The following is a 13,835-nucleotide window of genomic DNA, read 5'->3' on the forward strand; positions in this document are numbered from 1 at the left end:
TGAAAATAATATCGTTTTGTAATAATCATTTAATAAAAATAAACTTTTACAAAATTACATTTTTTTGTGAAACTTATCAATATTTTTTTTGTAATATTACTTTTTTTTCAGTATATGAACTTTTATTATTATAATCTTAACACAGATATTTTGCCATATTTATTAAAAAAACATACAATTTATTTTCTTTTCGAGAATTAATATCAATTCCAAAGCTCATAAACCGACAGTTGGTGTTTCGAGGAAATAATCCATTGGTATAAACTAATATAAACACCGATGCGACTGTATATTGTCAAACAGGCATCTACTGTTACGGCCTTCAACATCCCATTCCGCCAGATTTAAATGCAGGAGATGGTCTTGGCGTTCTGCCAAATCTAAACATGAAATCTGCTATGATATACTGTGTGCGATGCTTGCAGCATCGCTACACGCTGGATGTAATTTCATAGCGTTGCATATTAAAATTAACTTGCTTTGAATATATACAATTTAATTTTTGAATACATACATCATAATGTTTTTTTTTACATTACGCAGAGGTTAGCTATAAGAAAACTGAAAACTATTTGTACTACTAAAAATTTATTAAAAAACGAAGTTTATAATAAAAGAAGTGAATTTGAAAAACATAAGAGAAATAAAAAGTATGGAATTTTATAGATTTTAAATGAGATTTTTAGTACGAGAGTTAGCAACGTCGGGAAAACAAGAATTTTAAGGAAGCTGGGGTGGAACTCTGTAACTAAACAGCGATCGGTAGCGATGAAGAATACTGTCATTGGCCGTAGAAACTAAACAGCAAGCAAGAGTATTCTTCATCGCTACCAATAGCTATTTAGTTAAGAGTTCCACCCCTGGCTCGTTGATGTAATGATAAATGATAGAATTAATACTCCAATGAATCCAATACATTCAGATCAGCCCATTGCTCATACATGGGTTTTAGAGAAAAATTTTTGTAAAGGCTGTAAAATGCATGTACATGCAAGCGAATGGGACTCATCTGCACTATGGCATATGGTCAATGCAATGGCATTACATGTATGAACCCAACAAATGTGGAAGTGAATGAGGACTATCCTTAAGATAAGTTATCCTATTTTTGAGCTAAGGTTTTTCTTATTTTGTTATTAAACGTGTAAATTTTTCAATATACCTATTTCATGGGAAATTATTTGTAAAATTGCAATTTTTCTTATTCAATGTTTTTAAAATGTAAAAAACGCACATTTAAATTATCTCCGCCACTGGTAACTTACCTTTATTAAAAAGATCGTTTTTATAAGAACTTGTATCCTAATCATTTTTTTGGTTTCCAGATTTATCTCAAAAATGGTCTCATTTGAAGTTAAACACAGAGTGGTGGGTTATTAAAACAATCCTCCTAAATTAAAGAATTCCCACCTGCGCCACTGAAATTCTAAACAATTTTGATTCTTTACCTATGTGGTAGGAAATTTTCTTCTCTTCAATTTTTTACTCGTGACTTTTTTTCTAAAATTCTTGGTTTAGAGTTATTGAAGAAAAAGTAAAAAAGGGTCATTTTTACCCCTTGTAGGGGTGGTTTTGGGGTGACGGGCTCAACGCTTCATCGCTGGGGTTTCAGGATGTTTAAAGATCTACAAAATGAAGCTCCATGCCAAATTTCAGCTTGTCTCTAATTTGTTGAACCTCGGCCTGTATAGGCTCTGGGCTATTACTTAAATCCCTGAAATTGTCGAATGGCATGCTGCGGTTTATACACCCTATAAGTTGGTATTAAAAGTAAGAGTAATAATATTAGGCTGTGTTATGTTGTCACCGACATTAGCACAGATGTTACTAATCGTTCCGGGAACGACTGACTATTAACGGGTAGGTATCTATCTCTCTCTTTCTGGATTTTTATAAAAATAAATTGTGTTTACGTTGAATTTTGTCGGTTCAAGTGGTCGACAGATATATTTTATCGACTTTGTTGCCAGCGGTTTTCAAGCGGATATTGAATTATTTCCAAAGCGTTTTACTCGATTTATAGCATTTTTGTATTTGTTTTATAATATTTATGGCGGGTATCAGGGGGCTATTTAAAGAACAGATTGCTTTGTTAGGTTTAGTTAGTATGATAAATGAGCAGAGGCTTTCGTTTTAATCCAATTTTGTAAGCGTTATAATAATAATTGATTTAAGCTTAGTATGTGTCTGTTATTTCGCTTTTAGATTACAGCGTTGATATGAAGAGTTGAAAGATCCTTTCGTATAAAAAATGTCAAATGATAAAGAGGCGATTTATTATAATCAGTCTGTTTTGTTTTATATTAGCTTTCTTACTTTTTAAATGATAGTAGCAAGGGTGTTTTTTTGTTCCCATTTTTGTACGCGCGTTGGGAGTAAAAATTGACACACGGCTTAGTAATTTGTATTTTCATTGGAGGACACTGTCATATTTATTTCAAACCAATAATCAACGAGAATATTCGTATAATTTAATAAAATTACTGTAAATCACTATAAATAATGAATTATTGTTTCTAATTGAACTGTAATTTCTGTATTTTTAATCCGGTACATGATGGATATAAACAATTGTGATTGACTAAAATTTTATTTAAAGATGAAACTTTTGTTAACAACATTTTGAGAATTCGAATACTGAATTGAATAATACTAAGACAAGTGACATCTGTCTAAAAAAGACTGTAAAATTTAGAGTGACAATTTTGATTATGCAAAAGAAATACATATTCTATGAGTTTACTGGTTGCCTAACGATTACCATTAAATTAATCCCCAACATGAATAATGAACAACACGTTTATACAAAAACAGACCACAGACCACACAAAACAAATTGTTGGTTAGTAGCAGTTAGTAGTAGTCAGAGATATAGATGCAGTAGTATTTTGGTTTAATGACCACATAGCTATCCGGCCGGGCAATAGAATTATCGTAAAAATTAAAAAAAAATATGATAAAATTATAAAGCTAGAATAATATACGGTTTTAAATTAACTCTAATTTTTTTGAAGTTTATAAAAAGCATTCATAAAAAATATCCTTCAAATTCTTCAATTTAATAGCTTTTAGTAAGAAGTTTCACTTCAAATATGCGCACATAGTGCAAACACAATTTTTTTATGACATGGGAAATGTTCTAATTGTTTTGTCCATTTTTTATAAAGCAAGTCATGTTAAAGAGCAACATTATTAATATTTCAAAAACCATTTTTCCAATAATAATTATTATAAAAAAGAAATACGAAAAACGATGTCTGATTTTAACGAGGGTTTCGCTTATGGATTTTATTTTGCTTATGTCCACTACCTGTAGAATTAAAATATTCCGAGTGCTAATGACATGAAAATAAAAAGAAAGGGGAATCGTTAAAAAGCAAGACAGGCCGAATAAAAACAAAGAACTGGTTGCCCAGGCATTCTGTAAACTTTGCCCAGGCGGATGACCGAAAATGCAAATCTAAACAAATTATAATTTATGACATCCTTTCAAGCAAAATCCTAACGAAAGGACGATATATAAATATTAATCTCTTGGACAGGTAAGAAGCCAGAGGCGTACTAATTATTTATTTTTCATTTATTGGTAGAAAAAGATCCTTATATTTAGGAGTCGTGTGTCCTGAGAAAAACCCTACAGAACGATCAATTAATGTAATGTAATGCCAATAAATTTTTATAAAATGAAATTATTTTTTTACGTAAAAAGTTTACTGATATTTTAATGATATTATTTGTACGTCACTGGCTTGAAAATTGATTAACATAATATTTTTTAGACAGGCGTATTTTATCTTTTGCATCTTGTTTCTTTTAATAAGTCAAGATGAGTACTGCTATCAGTACTAATGCCAATTATTATTCAGATATGTTAAGATGAAAATTAAAGCTCTCTCAGATTAAAATGAGATAAGACGGATTGACGTTCAATAAGATGACATGGAGCTATTTTTATTAAAAGAGGAAGATAAAAACATGTGTATATAATTATTATCGTTTTTATAATGAGTCATTTTTATTTAATTTTCTTTGCTTTATATCCCTCTTTCTTAATCTTTGTCAATATGATTAGACAAATAACAGTTTCAACTGTTATTTAAAAATAACACATTTATCTATTTGAATTTGAGGTACTTATCGACATAAATTACATTTTGCGTAATTTTCATCTAAGGGAATAAAGAAATCTATAAAAACAGTATAGTGTTTTATTAGGAGTAAAAATGACTGTTTTATGACGAGGTTGTATAGGGTGTCCCATTTTGGTTGAAATCATATGGTATTTCCGTTATTAGTAAAGATAGGAGGATGCGGTTTGCACAAACCTATCCCACTTTTTTGTCAAACGGAAGATGCTGTAGACAAAAATTTCATAGCCCTCTTCGTTTCTGAGCTGCAGGGCCTTTTCGAACATTTTGCAATTTGGAACAGCCCTCGTCCGTTATTGTGGGTGATATCGAGAAGGTGAAAACTGATTCTTGCAGAACTTTTTTAAAATATTTTTGAAAATATGAACTAAAGTTATGTTTTTTCAAATGGAATACATTGTATATTTATAAATCATATGATCCGTCTTAATATGAGTTTCTCAAAAATATATGTATATCACTCTATATTTATTTTCATTATTTTGGTAGATTACTATTGTAGATCAGAAAGAAGACTATGAAAGTTTTGTTTACGGTATATCTTCCATCTGGCAAAAAAGTGGGACAGGTTTGTGCAAACCGCACCCTTCTATCTTCCGGTATCCCGGAAATAAGTGCAAGTACTTTAACTAGTAGTATAGTTCAACTGTAGAAACACACCTATGAGTTTTTTTCCCGAATTTTTTTTAAATTCGGTATTTTTTGAATTTTTTTTTGGAATTTTTTGTAGTTTTTATTAAAAAAAATAATTTCTTGATAGTAGACTAAATTTACAAGATAGAAAATCCAGAAAAGATCTAGTGGTTCTCAAAAGTTTAACAAAAAATCTTCTTTTTTTGGAAATTTTCAAAGTAAAATAACTCCGTTATTTTGGACTTATTTGAAAAACGATAAAGAGAAAATATGTTTCTTTTATTGAGATCTACCACCCCTTAAAATACTTGCACTTATTTCTGGGACACCCTGTATAAACGTTATAATATGTAAAGGTTATATATTTCCGTACATTTTTATGCTTAGGCGTAAAAGTGCTTTACTTTTACGCCTAGGCATTAAAATTATGTTTTTATATTGTGAATCATGTCACGAAAATTAATATTTTTCTGACGTTTGTAAAAACTTATCTATTTTAGATTTTTTTTAATAATTGGTGGCATATTAAAATACAATATTTTTCAACTCGATATCTAATTTATAATTGTTTTTTTATATTTAAATATCTAATTATTTTGTATAAGTATTGAACAGAACTTCTAATCGTGCTTATATTCTGTCATCTTCATAATCGACATATTACACAATGTATTACATGTTGCATACTAACTACATATATTTATTAAACATATATTTCGATTGTTGGTGATTTGCGATTTGCAACCTTACAGCGATGTAAGGTGCGAGGAAGACTGAACGACGGTTGTTCGGTATCGCTTTCGCACTTTTAATATGTAGCAGGTTAAGCCATCTCGCGACGTTTGCCGTATTAGTCACCTTTAGCCAATCACGGGTTATTCATATCTTGGTAACGACCGTGAACTGCTTCTTTTATTTCACGGTGAAAAAAAATATCACATATTCCAATTTTTTGCCCAATTCTATTACGTATAAAGAGATCATCATTGAAAAATCATTGTTGCTTGTTGGTAGGACTGGTTTCTAATAATATATTTTCTTTTTGTTACAGGAATAAGATGCAGTGTTGGGTGGCGGGGTGCGCCGCGGGGCAGCGACTCGGCGGCGGTGCGGGTAGCCGCGCAGCTCGCCCGGCGGCATGGCGGCCCCAATGAGGTCGGGCCATCAGCAGGACGGCCAGGGCCACCGACCGAGGGTGGCGGACTCCTGCAAGGGGGGCGTGACGACCACGACGACAACGACGGCTACGGCCGCCAAAGGGCCCATCGCACAGCCGTCTGCCGGCCACCACCACCACCACCATCACCATCATCACCACAACCACCAGCAGACCAACAGTAGTCAGCCGACACCGGCCACAGCAACCAATTTCGAATACGATGACAACGAGTGGGATATAGGTCAGTATATTTAGTATTATAGGTCTTATATAGAAACTCCCGCCAATATACACAAAGAAATTAAGGCAAGACTAATGATATTTAAAGCAACCCCAGAGTTCCCAACTCGAAGAAGTACGACAAGCAGACGTGATATTCCCGAAGCTTAACCATCTAAGATTCGCTGATGCCATAGTCTTAATTGCCAATTCTGAACAACTACATGCACAAATTAACGAATTAAATACATGCAGCAATAAAATAGGTCTTTAAATGAATTTGGAAAAACTAAAGTAATATACAACCAACTAGTAGACAGAAAAAAACATTGTAGTAAATAACGTAACAACTGGAAATCGTAGAAGAATATATATCTATATTTGGGACAACTAATACACAGCTCAGAATCTCTATTACCAGAAATCAACAGAAGGATTAATGCAGTACATATGGAAGAAACTCAATCAAATTCAAATCAAGAATGCTCCTTTAACTAAAGAAGGAAACATTCGGCCAATGTGTATTACCAGTTATGACAGGTCCACGCGAAACATGGACAATTCGTACAGCGGACATTATAAGGAGACTGCAGGTCGCACAGCGCTCGATGTGACGAAATATGTTGGAAAGAAATAATCAAGAAAGACCGTAAAAAATTGAGTGGATCCGACAAAATAGTCAGGTCACAGAAATACCATCCACAGAATCAAGTCCCTCAAGTAGCAATCCCTAAGGTCGTTCTAATTGAAAAAAAATCTCTTATTAGGTAAACAATAGAAAACCACTTCCACAAATCTTGGTTGTGTTGTGATTCTGAATTAAGGGCACGCCACATTTTCATACAGATTGACATTACAATTTTATGATTTGTTTTTATTTCGACTTTTTAATGTAGACAACCATGAGATCACCTTTCGTCATTCATTCTTCTAATATGGCCATACCATTGTAATTGTCATTGTGTAATTATTTCTGTTATAGATGTCCTCATGTTCGTTCTTTGCCTAATGGTATTTAGAATGTGTTCTGGTATTGACACTTGCTCTACATGCTCTTTTCAAGAAATAAATTTCTGCAGCTACATGTTGCAACAAGCGCTGGGGCGGAATATCCACGTTTCTTCTACCAACGAATTAACAATCATTGACTGATGATACTGGAAATTTAGCACTCTGTAAACAAAGCCGTTCTTTCCAGTGCAATAGCTTGATGTTGATATTATAAATTCTTCCAGAAAAAAAGTATCTACTGGCCACTATTTTTGAGAATCTTTAATTGCAACTTGTGAATAAATTCATAAAAAAATATATTTAAAGTCAGAGCACTGTTTTATTTAGCGATGGGAACTATCGAATGAATTAGACTATCGAATGGTTACTGTATGAATGATTTCAACTATCGAATGGTTTCATTCGAATAAAATCATCCATTCATTTGTATACTAAAGCATATGTAACAACCTCGCCGTGCGACTAAATGATTATCGTTAAGCCACGACTATCGAATGCTTTTTATAAATGAAATTTAATATTCGTTTGATTTTTGTCTGCGTCAGTGCATTATTAGTCCTTCCAAATTTTTATAACTTGCCTTCTAAATACTGTGCTATTTTTGCGTTTATTAAAATATTTAAAATACTAAAGTAGTAGTGTTTTTTTTTTAAATTGATGATTCTGTACGTGTGCAGGTGGTCAAAATTTTTCCGAAAATTTGTGTGATTTTCCTATCTTTCAATTATTTAATTTTATAATGGTCTATTTTTTTAATGGGAAATTTTGAGAAGTAACAATTTTTAAGAGAGATGAGGTGAACTTACAATTAATTTTAAAAATACATATGTATTTGTATTTTAGATGTTTTAGTAATATGAATTAGTTGAACTTAATAATCATATTTAAGTAATGTGGTAATGTGGTTAAGTAAATGGTTATCGAACTCAAATTTTGGGATGGGAAAATTAAATTGATTGATTAAAGTTTTACACGTGCCAATTTAAAAAAAAAAGTTTACGATATTTGTATTTTGTTTATGCTAATTCTCTTACATGTAGATATTTGAGAAGAAATATTTTATTTATTTTTTAAAGTAAATGCCAGTAAAAGCAAATATTATTTTTAAATACTAATACAAAGTAATAAAAAGTAATACACATATATAATTATTTTGATTTCTAATTTTTTATTTATATTTTTCTTCTATTACACTGCATGCTTAGAAAATTAATAAATTTTTATATTTCATGATTTTAAAATTTGTTGTAAATATAACAAATTAGTTCTGTAATTATTATTATTTAATAAACCAACGTTGCCACACAAAAAATTTAGAGACTATATTATTTTTAAATAGGATCTAATATAAATAATTTGGACTTGTAATTTGTTCTTTATATTTTGCTACTACTTAAAAAAATGTTTATATTAAATGATTTTAAATTTTGGTGTTAATAGGTGTAACAAATTATTACTGTTATTATTATTTATTAAACCAGTTTTGCTTAAAAACATTAAAAATCGTTTTCCTACATCCAAAATATAAAGTATTATTGTAGTGTAACAACAGAACATTAATAAAAAAAAATGCAAAATATATAGTCATACTATCCCTAACTAACTATAATACCAAAGAATAATATTCTTTGCTAATACCTACTAATACGAATATACGGCAACAGCGCCGTTCATAATGTATTTTCTGTGTAAATACTAGCACCTCAATAAAAAAAATAATGTGTCCTTATCTTTATCTGACTCAAAATCAAAGATGCCGGCTTTTTTCATACCATTGCCACCGACCGCTGTCGCGTTTCTAGGAAAGAAACCTACGTCGCCGGGCGACAACTAAAATCCATTTTATGTTTTATTATAATCGATCCTGACGAATAAATGAATTTTACAAATGAATGAATTTTATAAATGAATGGTTTTTGCTGCCGAATTAATATATTTCAAGGCAGATGACGCATCTATTCGATATTTTTATTGGAATAGTTTTCGACGAATGTTTTCTTACTAGCTATCGAATTATTCGAATGAATTGCAACTATCGAATGTTTCGATAGTATTCATTCGATAGTTCCCACTACTAGTTTTATTTACTTATATACATATATCTCTGTCTCTCTTTACTTATTAGATTGTTTTAAGTTGGAAAAATCTACCTTACATTGTGACTTGCAAAATAAAACACTAATTCACTACAATCCACCAAAACATTTTACTTTTGCACTGGACGCGCCTTTCGCTAACCATGTTACTATCATCAGCAGATGATTAGAACCCTTTTTTTATTTTCTCTCACTTGTTTTGAGTTTTAATCATCTGCCGATGATGCTAACATGGTTAGCGAAAAACTGCAAAAGTTAAATGTTTTGGTGTATTGTTGTGAATTAGTATTCTATTTCGCTCTTGTAACACCAAAGGTTCCAACCATAGACTTAAAATAAAATATAGACTACACTATTTACATCTCAACGCGGACAAACAACCTTTTTTGTACACATGTTTACTTCTGGGTACAGTCGACCGAGCCTTCCTCATCCAGCCTATGTTGTCACGTCTTTAATATTATCAATATTTTTTTTCTTGTTATACACATATATTGAGATATTAATACTACAGTTTAATAAAGTAGGTTTTAATATTCCATAGATGTATTAAATAGTCCTTATACTACTAAATTTAAGTCGGATACTGTTTAATAAGGATAAGTTCTTTACAATATGACAACACCGATTAGAGGCGAGGGAGCCTATTCATTCATTTATTACCTCGTAGTACGTGTCGTACGTGTGCGGTAAAGCTTTGTTGCCGCTATCTCCCCGGCTGTATTAACGCATTTTCTTAGCTTGTAGTCCTTAAGTGTTTATTTTACTGACTTTTTCTGTTCAAAAACTATAAAATATGGTTCGCCAGTGCCAAATTTGCAAGAAATTTGACTTAAATAATCCATTTAAGTCTTGAAACGACTTTTGACCGGTAGGCAACTCTCAATTTACCCATTGGAAGTCAGTGGCGTTGTTGTAGAAAGGCGCTTATTTAGATAATATTTTAGTAAAATGTAAAATCTGAATTTTTCTCTTACATTACATTATTTACTTACTTACATTGTAACAAAATCATAATTATAACCCTGTTAATAATTAATAATGTTTTTATTAAAAATATATTCCGGTTTATTTTAAAATTATCTTCAGAATCTAAAATAACATACAAGAATTTTTAAAATGATATTACATTATGAAACAATATTTTTAATATACCGGGTCGTCTCAAAGTGGCTCACCCCTATAACTTTTTATTTTTTTCAGATAAAAAAAACAGATTTGTATGTTAGTAGGTATATGACATAAATTAGGATTTATTGACGTATTCAATTGTTTTTGGTCTCTTCCTGTTTCACCGAAATGATTACATATTTGATTTTTAAAGGCACCCCCGGCATATTGCTACTTTATTCGATAAAAAATGACACTCTGAATAGAATGACATATCATATGTCAACTTTTGACATTGTCGCTTAAAAACATATCCTATTTTAAATTTCAATCCAGGGTGCCATGGTGTTGTTAAAAACACTAAGTTTTAATCAAGGAGCCTTGGAAAAATAGTTTTGATCGTCTAATAGGTTTCGTGTCTTGTCTAGACCGGTTAAAAGATGTACAAATCGTATTTTTAATCATACATATGTCAATTTTTTCAAATGGAACAAGGGTGACTCATTAGCATATTTGGAAAAAGCATTTTTTTATGAATATATTGATACTACACACTTGGTATTTCGAGTCAAATTGTCGTTATGAACCGCGTGTTACAATTACAATTAAAACATAGGCGAAAATGTCAAAAGTTGACATATTATATGTCATTCTATTCAGAATGTCATTTTCTATCGAATAAAGTAGAAATATACCGAGGGTGCCGTTTAAAAATTAAAAGTTATAGTCATTTCCGGTGAAACAGGAAGTGACCAAAAACAATTGAATGCGTCAATCAATCCTAATTTATGTCATATACTAACATGCTAAATCTTGTTTTTTTATTTGAAAATATAAAAAAATTATGGGGATGAGCCACTTTTGGGACGCACCCGGTATAATAAAGACAGTACCGAGTTAAATAAATGTAGTTTTCATTTTATCCACTTCCTATCATCTTCCTTGCTTTAATGGAACAAATTTATGTTTTCTCTAATTTACATTATACATAAAGACATCACTTAATCAGAGAAAAAATTACAACAATCATATTTTTTTTTCTCTCCCTGTCGCCGATTCTATTATATCTGTGGAATAGATCCTGTTTTGATTAATATTAGGGGTTGTAAATATTTGACTAAAATTAATAATTTATTATTAATTTCAAAAATTACGTAATTTCGATTGTAAAATTTCTTCTATAACGTGTATTTTATTATTTTTATCCTTTTTGGACTCTAAGACGTTTTTTCTAAACTTTTATTTAAAAAACCTGTCCTAAATCTTAATAAAATATAAAAAAGTTTAAATACGATATATTTTTAATTTAATTATAGCTTCATTAAAATAAAAAAAATACCCGGCTATGAGACGGAGAGTTCAGGTGTACTTGTGAAACCAAAGACAGTGTTGTGTTTCTCGGCAGAGTCGTCAGGGAACGACCGTTACGACAGAGACAACCTATCTATCGCTCGTGTCGCACTCGTTATAACCTAAAACAATAACACAACAATAACAAGATATTGTCTGACCGCATGTTCCATCTATTTATGAATGAGATGCTCAGTCTATATTTTATTTTAAGTCTATGGTTCCAACTCTCAACTGTAATTGTGACTTAACTCAATATTCTCATTCTAAATAACCATAACAATTGGATGATTCTGTATTTTTAATTTATGTTTGAGGTGTAATTTTCTGTCAAATACAGGTATAATTTCAATTATATATACAGAAGGACACTCCAAGTTAGTTAATACTCTGATAATTTAAAATTAACATATTTTGTTGCACGAAACATTAAAGGGGCCGACGCGACGGTCAGTTCCTTTTTGTTCCACCTTTTTTAGAGCGTCAGAATTCTTTCATGTTTGGTACGACCCTGGAATTTTTAATGTGGAGAGACAACGACCCGGGATACTTTTCAATTAATTCATTTCAACATTGTTAGTGTATTCTGATAACTTCAAAAATTATATATTTTTCTAAATGGTACACCTGTTACATATTTACTTAATTTTGTTTGAATTTTCAATATCTACATTCCCATCGGAATTTACTAATTAAAACAAAAAATCTAATTCAAACAGAGTAACAATTCGATTTGAGTGATTTACAAATTAAATTTGAAGTATCTTATTTGTAAATTTCTAACTGTTTTTCGAAATATATCGAATTTCTAAATAGATAATTTGAATCAATTGCAATTTTAGAAAAAGTACATTTTCTTAATGTATTAAAAAAACAGTAATGAAATGGAAGGAATTATTAACTTCCAATAAAAGATAAGGAAATTATTTTTTATTATACTATTTTATGATCGCTAAACATGATGACATTTTTAAATAAACAAATATGATTTTTCTTTACGAGAAGCCTGTAAAAATAACAAAAGTCAGACCCCTACAATACCGATTTTACACAAGGACCCTACTTTTATAGTAATTGCTTAAATAAAAATATACCTGGGCCCTGTACCTCCCCATAGGGCTTAAAACTTGAATACAGGTACTCTTTCAGACATCTTAAATTTCTTACCCACATTTAGTTCTGCCCAAATGGCCCTAAGGGATATGCCGTTTCCCTTAACGTACCGAAGGTCGTTTTATATACTGTACACGTGATAAGTTTCGTAGTAATCGTGATATGTTCGTATTATTGTGCTGTGATATTTGTGTGATAAATGTATATGTTAATTTAATGAAAAAGGTTTAATCGAGACTTGTTGGATATATGTAAATATCGTTTTAATGTAAGTACAGTTCTTTTAAATCATTATATAGCTATTTTCGGAGTACCCACTATTTCTTTTCACTAGAGAATAATAATACTGTTTTGAGTTCAGACTTTTTGAAATGATGATAATTGAAAATCTCAAAAAGAGTTGATAAAATACAAATTTATATACGAAAAATCTGTGTCATCTTTTATTACACATCAACCTTTACAGGATTTATATTACCTATTATAGATATTATAGTAGTAGATTTACTTACTGATTTTATTGAATTACTTTATTGACTATGTTTTTAGTGTGTGAAATATCGAACTAGAAGTATTATTGCAAATTATTATTATATTACCTATAATATAAAAGCGTTGGCATTGTATTGAATAGGTTATATTTACGACATGATGGTAAACCATCCCATTTTTATTGGCGTTTGTTGTTTTATTAGTACATGTAATAAGTAATAACTTTAGGATTTTCTAGGTTTAGAGGAAATTACGAGCGTTGTCAAACTACAAATAAACATCAAATTTCACTGGCTCACAATTCCCGTTTTTAAGATTAATATATTTAGGTTACACAATTTACAGCATGCGGCGTGCTTTTATTACGAAATTATGGATTTTAAATCATCTAAATATTTACATAACATCATTATTTTTGGTTGTTATGTTCATCACATTTGAATTGTTATTTTAACTTTAATGTGAATATATTACTGTCCAAATATTTAATATTGTAGAATGTAT

At 30.6% G+C, this 13,835-nt stretch overlaps 1 protein-coding gene across 5 annotated transcripts in view; it reads left to right on the forward strand.

Moving 5' to 3' along the window:
* LOC115890324 (zinc finger protein 608) overlaps window positions 1–13,835 on the forward strand; it is a 265,426-nt gene that overhangs the window by 172,927 nt on the left and 78,664 nt on the right. For all 5 annotated transcript variants that reach the window (XM_030910499.1, XM_030910501.1, XM_030910500.1 and 2 more), the window contains one exon: window positions 5,833–6,181. In XM_030910499.1, the coding sequence (XP_030766359.1) occupies window positions 5,920–6,181 (262 nt within the window). In that variant the 5' untranslated portion in view covers window positions 5,833–5,919. The remainder of the gene's footprint in view (window positions 1–5,832; window positions 6,182–13,835) is intronic.

The sequence above is a fragment of the Sitophilus oryzae genome, unplaced genomic scaffold (assembly GCF_002938485.1).
Source record: "Sitophilus oryzae breed Bouriz unplaced genomic scaffold, Soryzae_2.0 scaffold_860_pilon_pilon, whole genome shotgun sequence".
In the NCBI taxonomy this organism is placed as follows: domain Eukaryota; kingdom Metazoa; phylum Arthropoda; class Insecta; order Coleoptera; family Curculionidae; genus Sitophilus; species Sitophilus oryzae.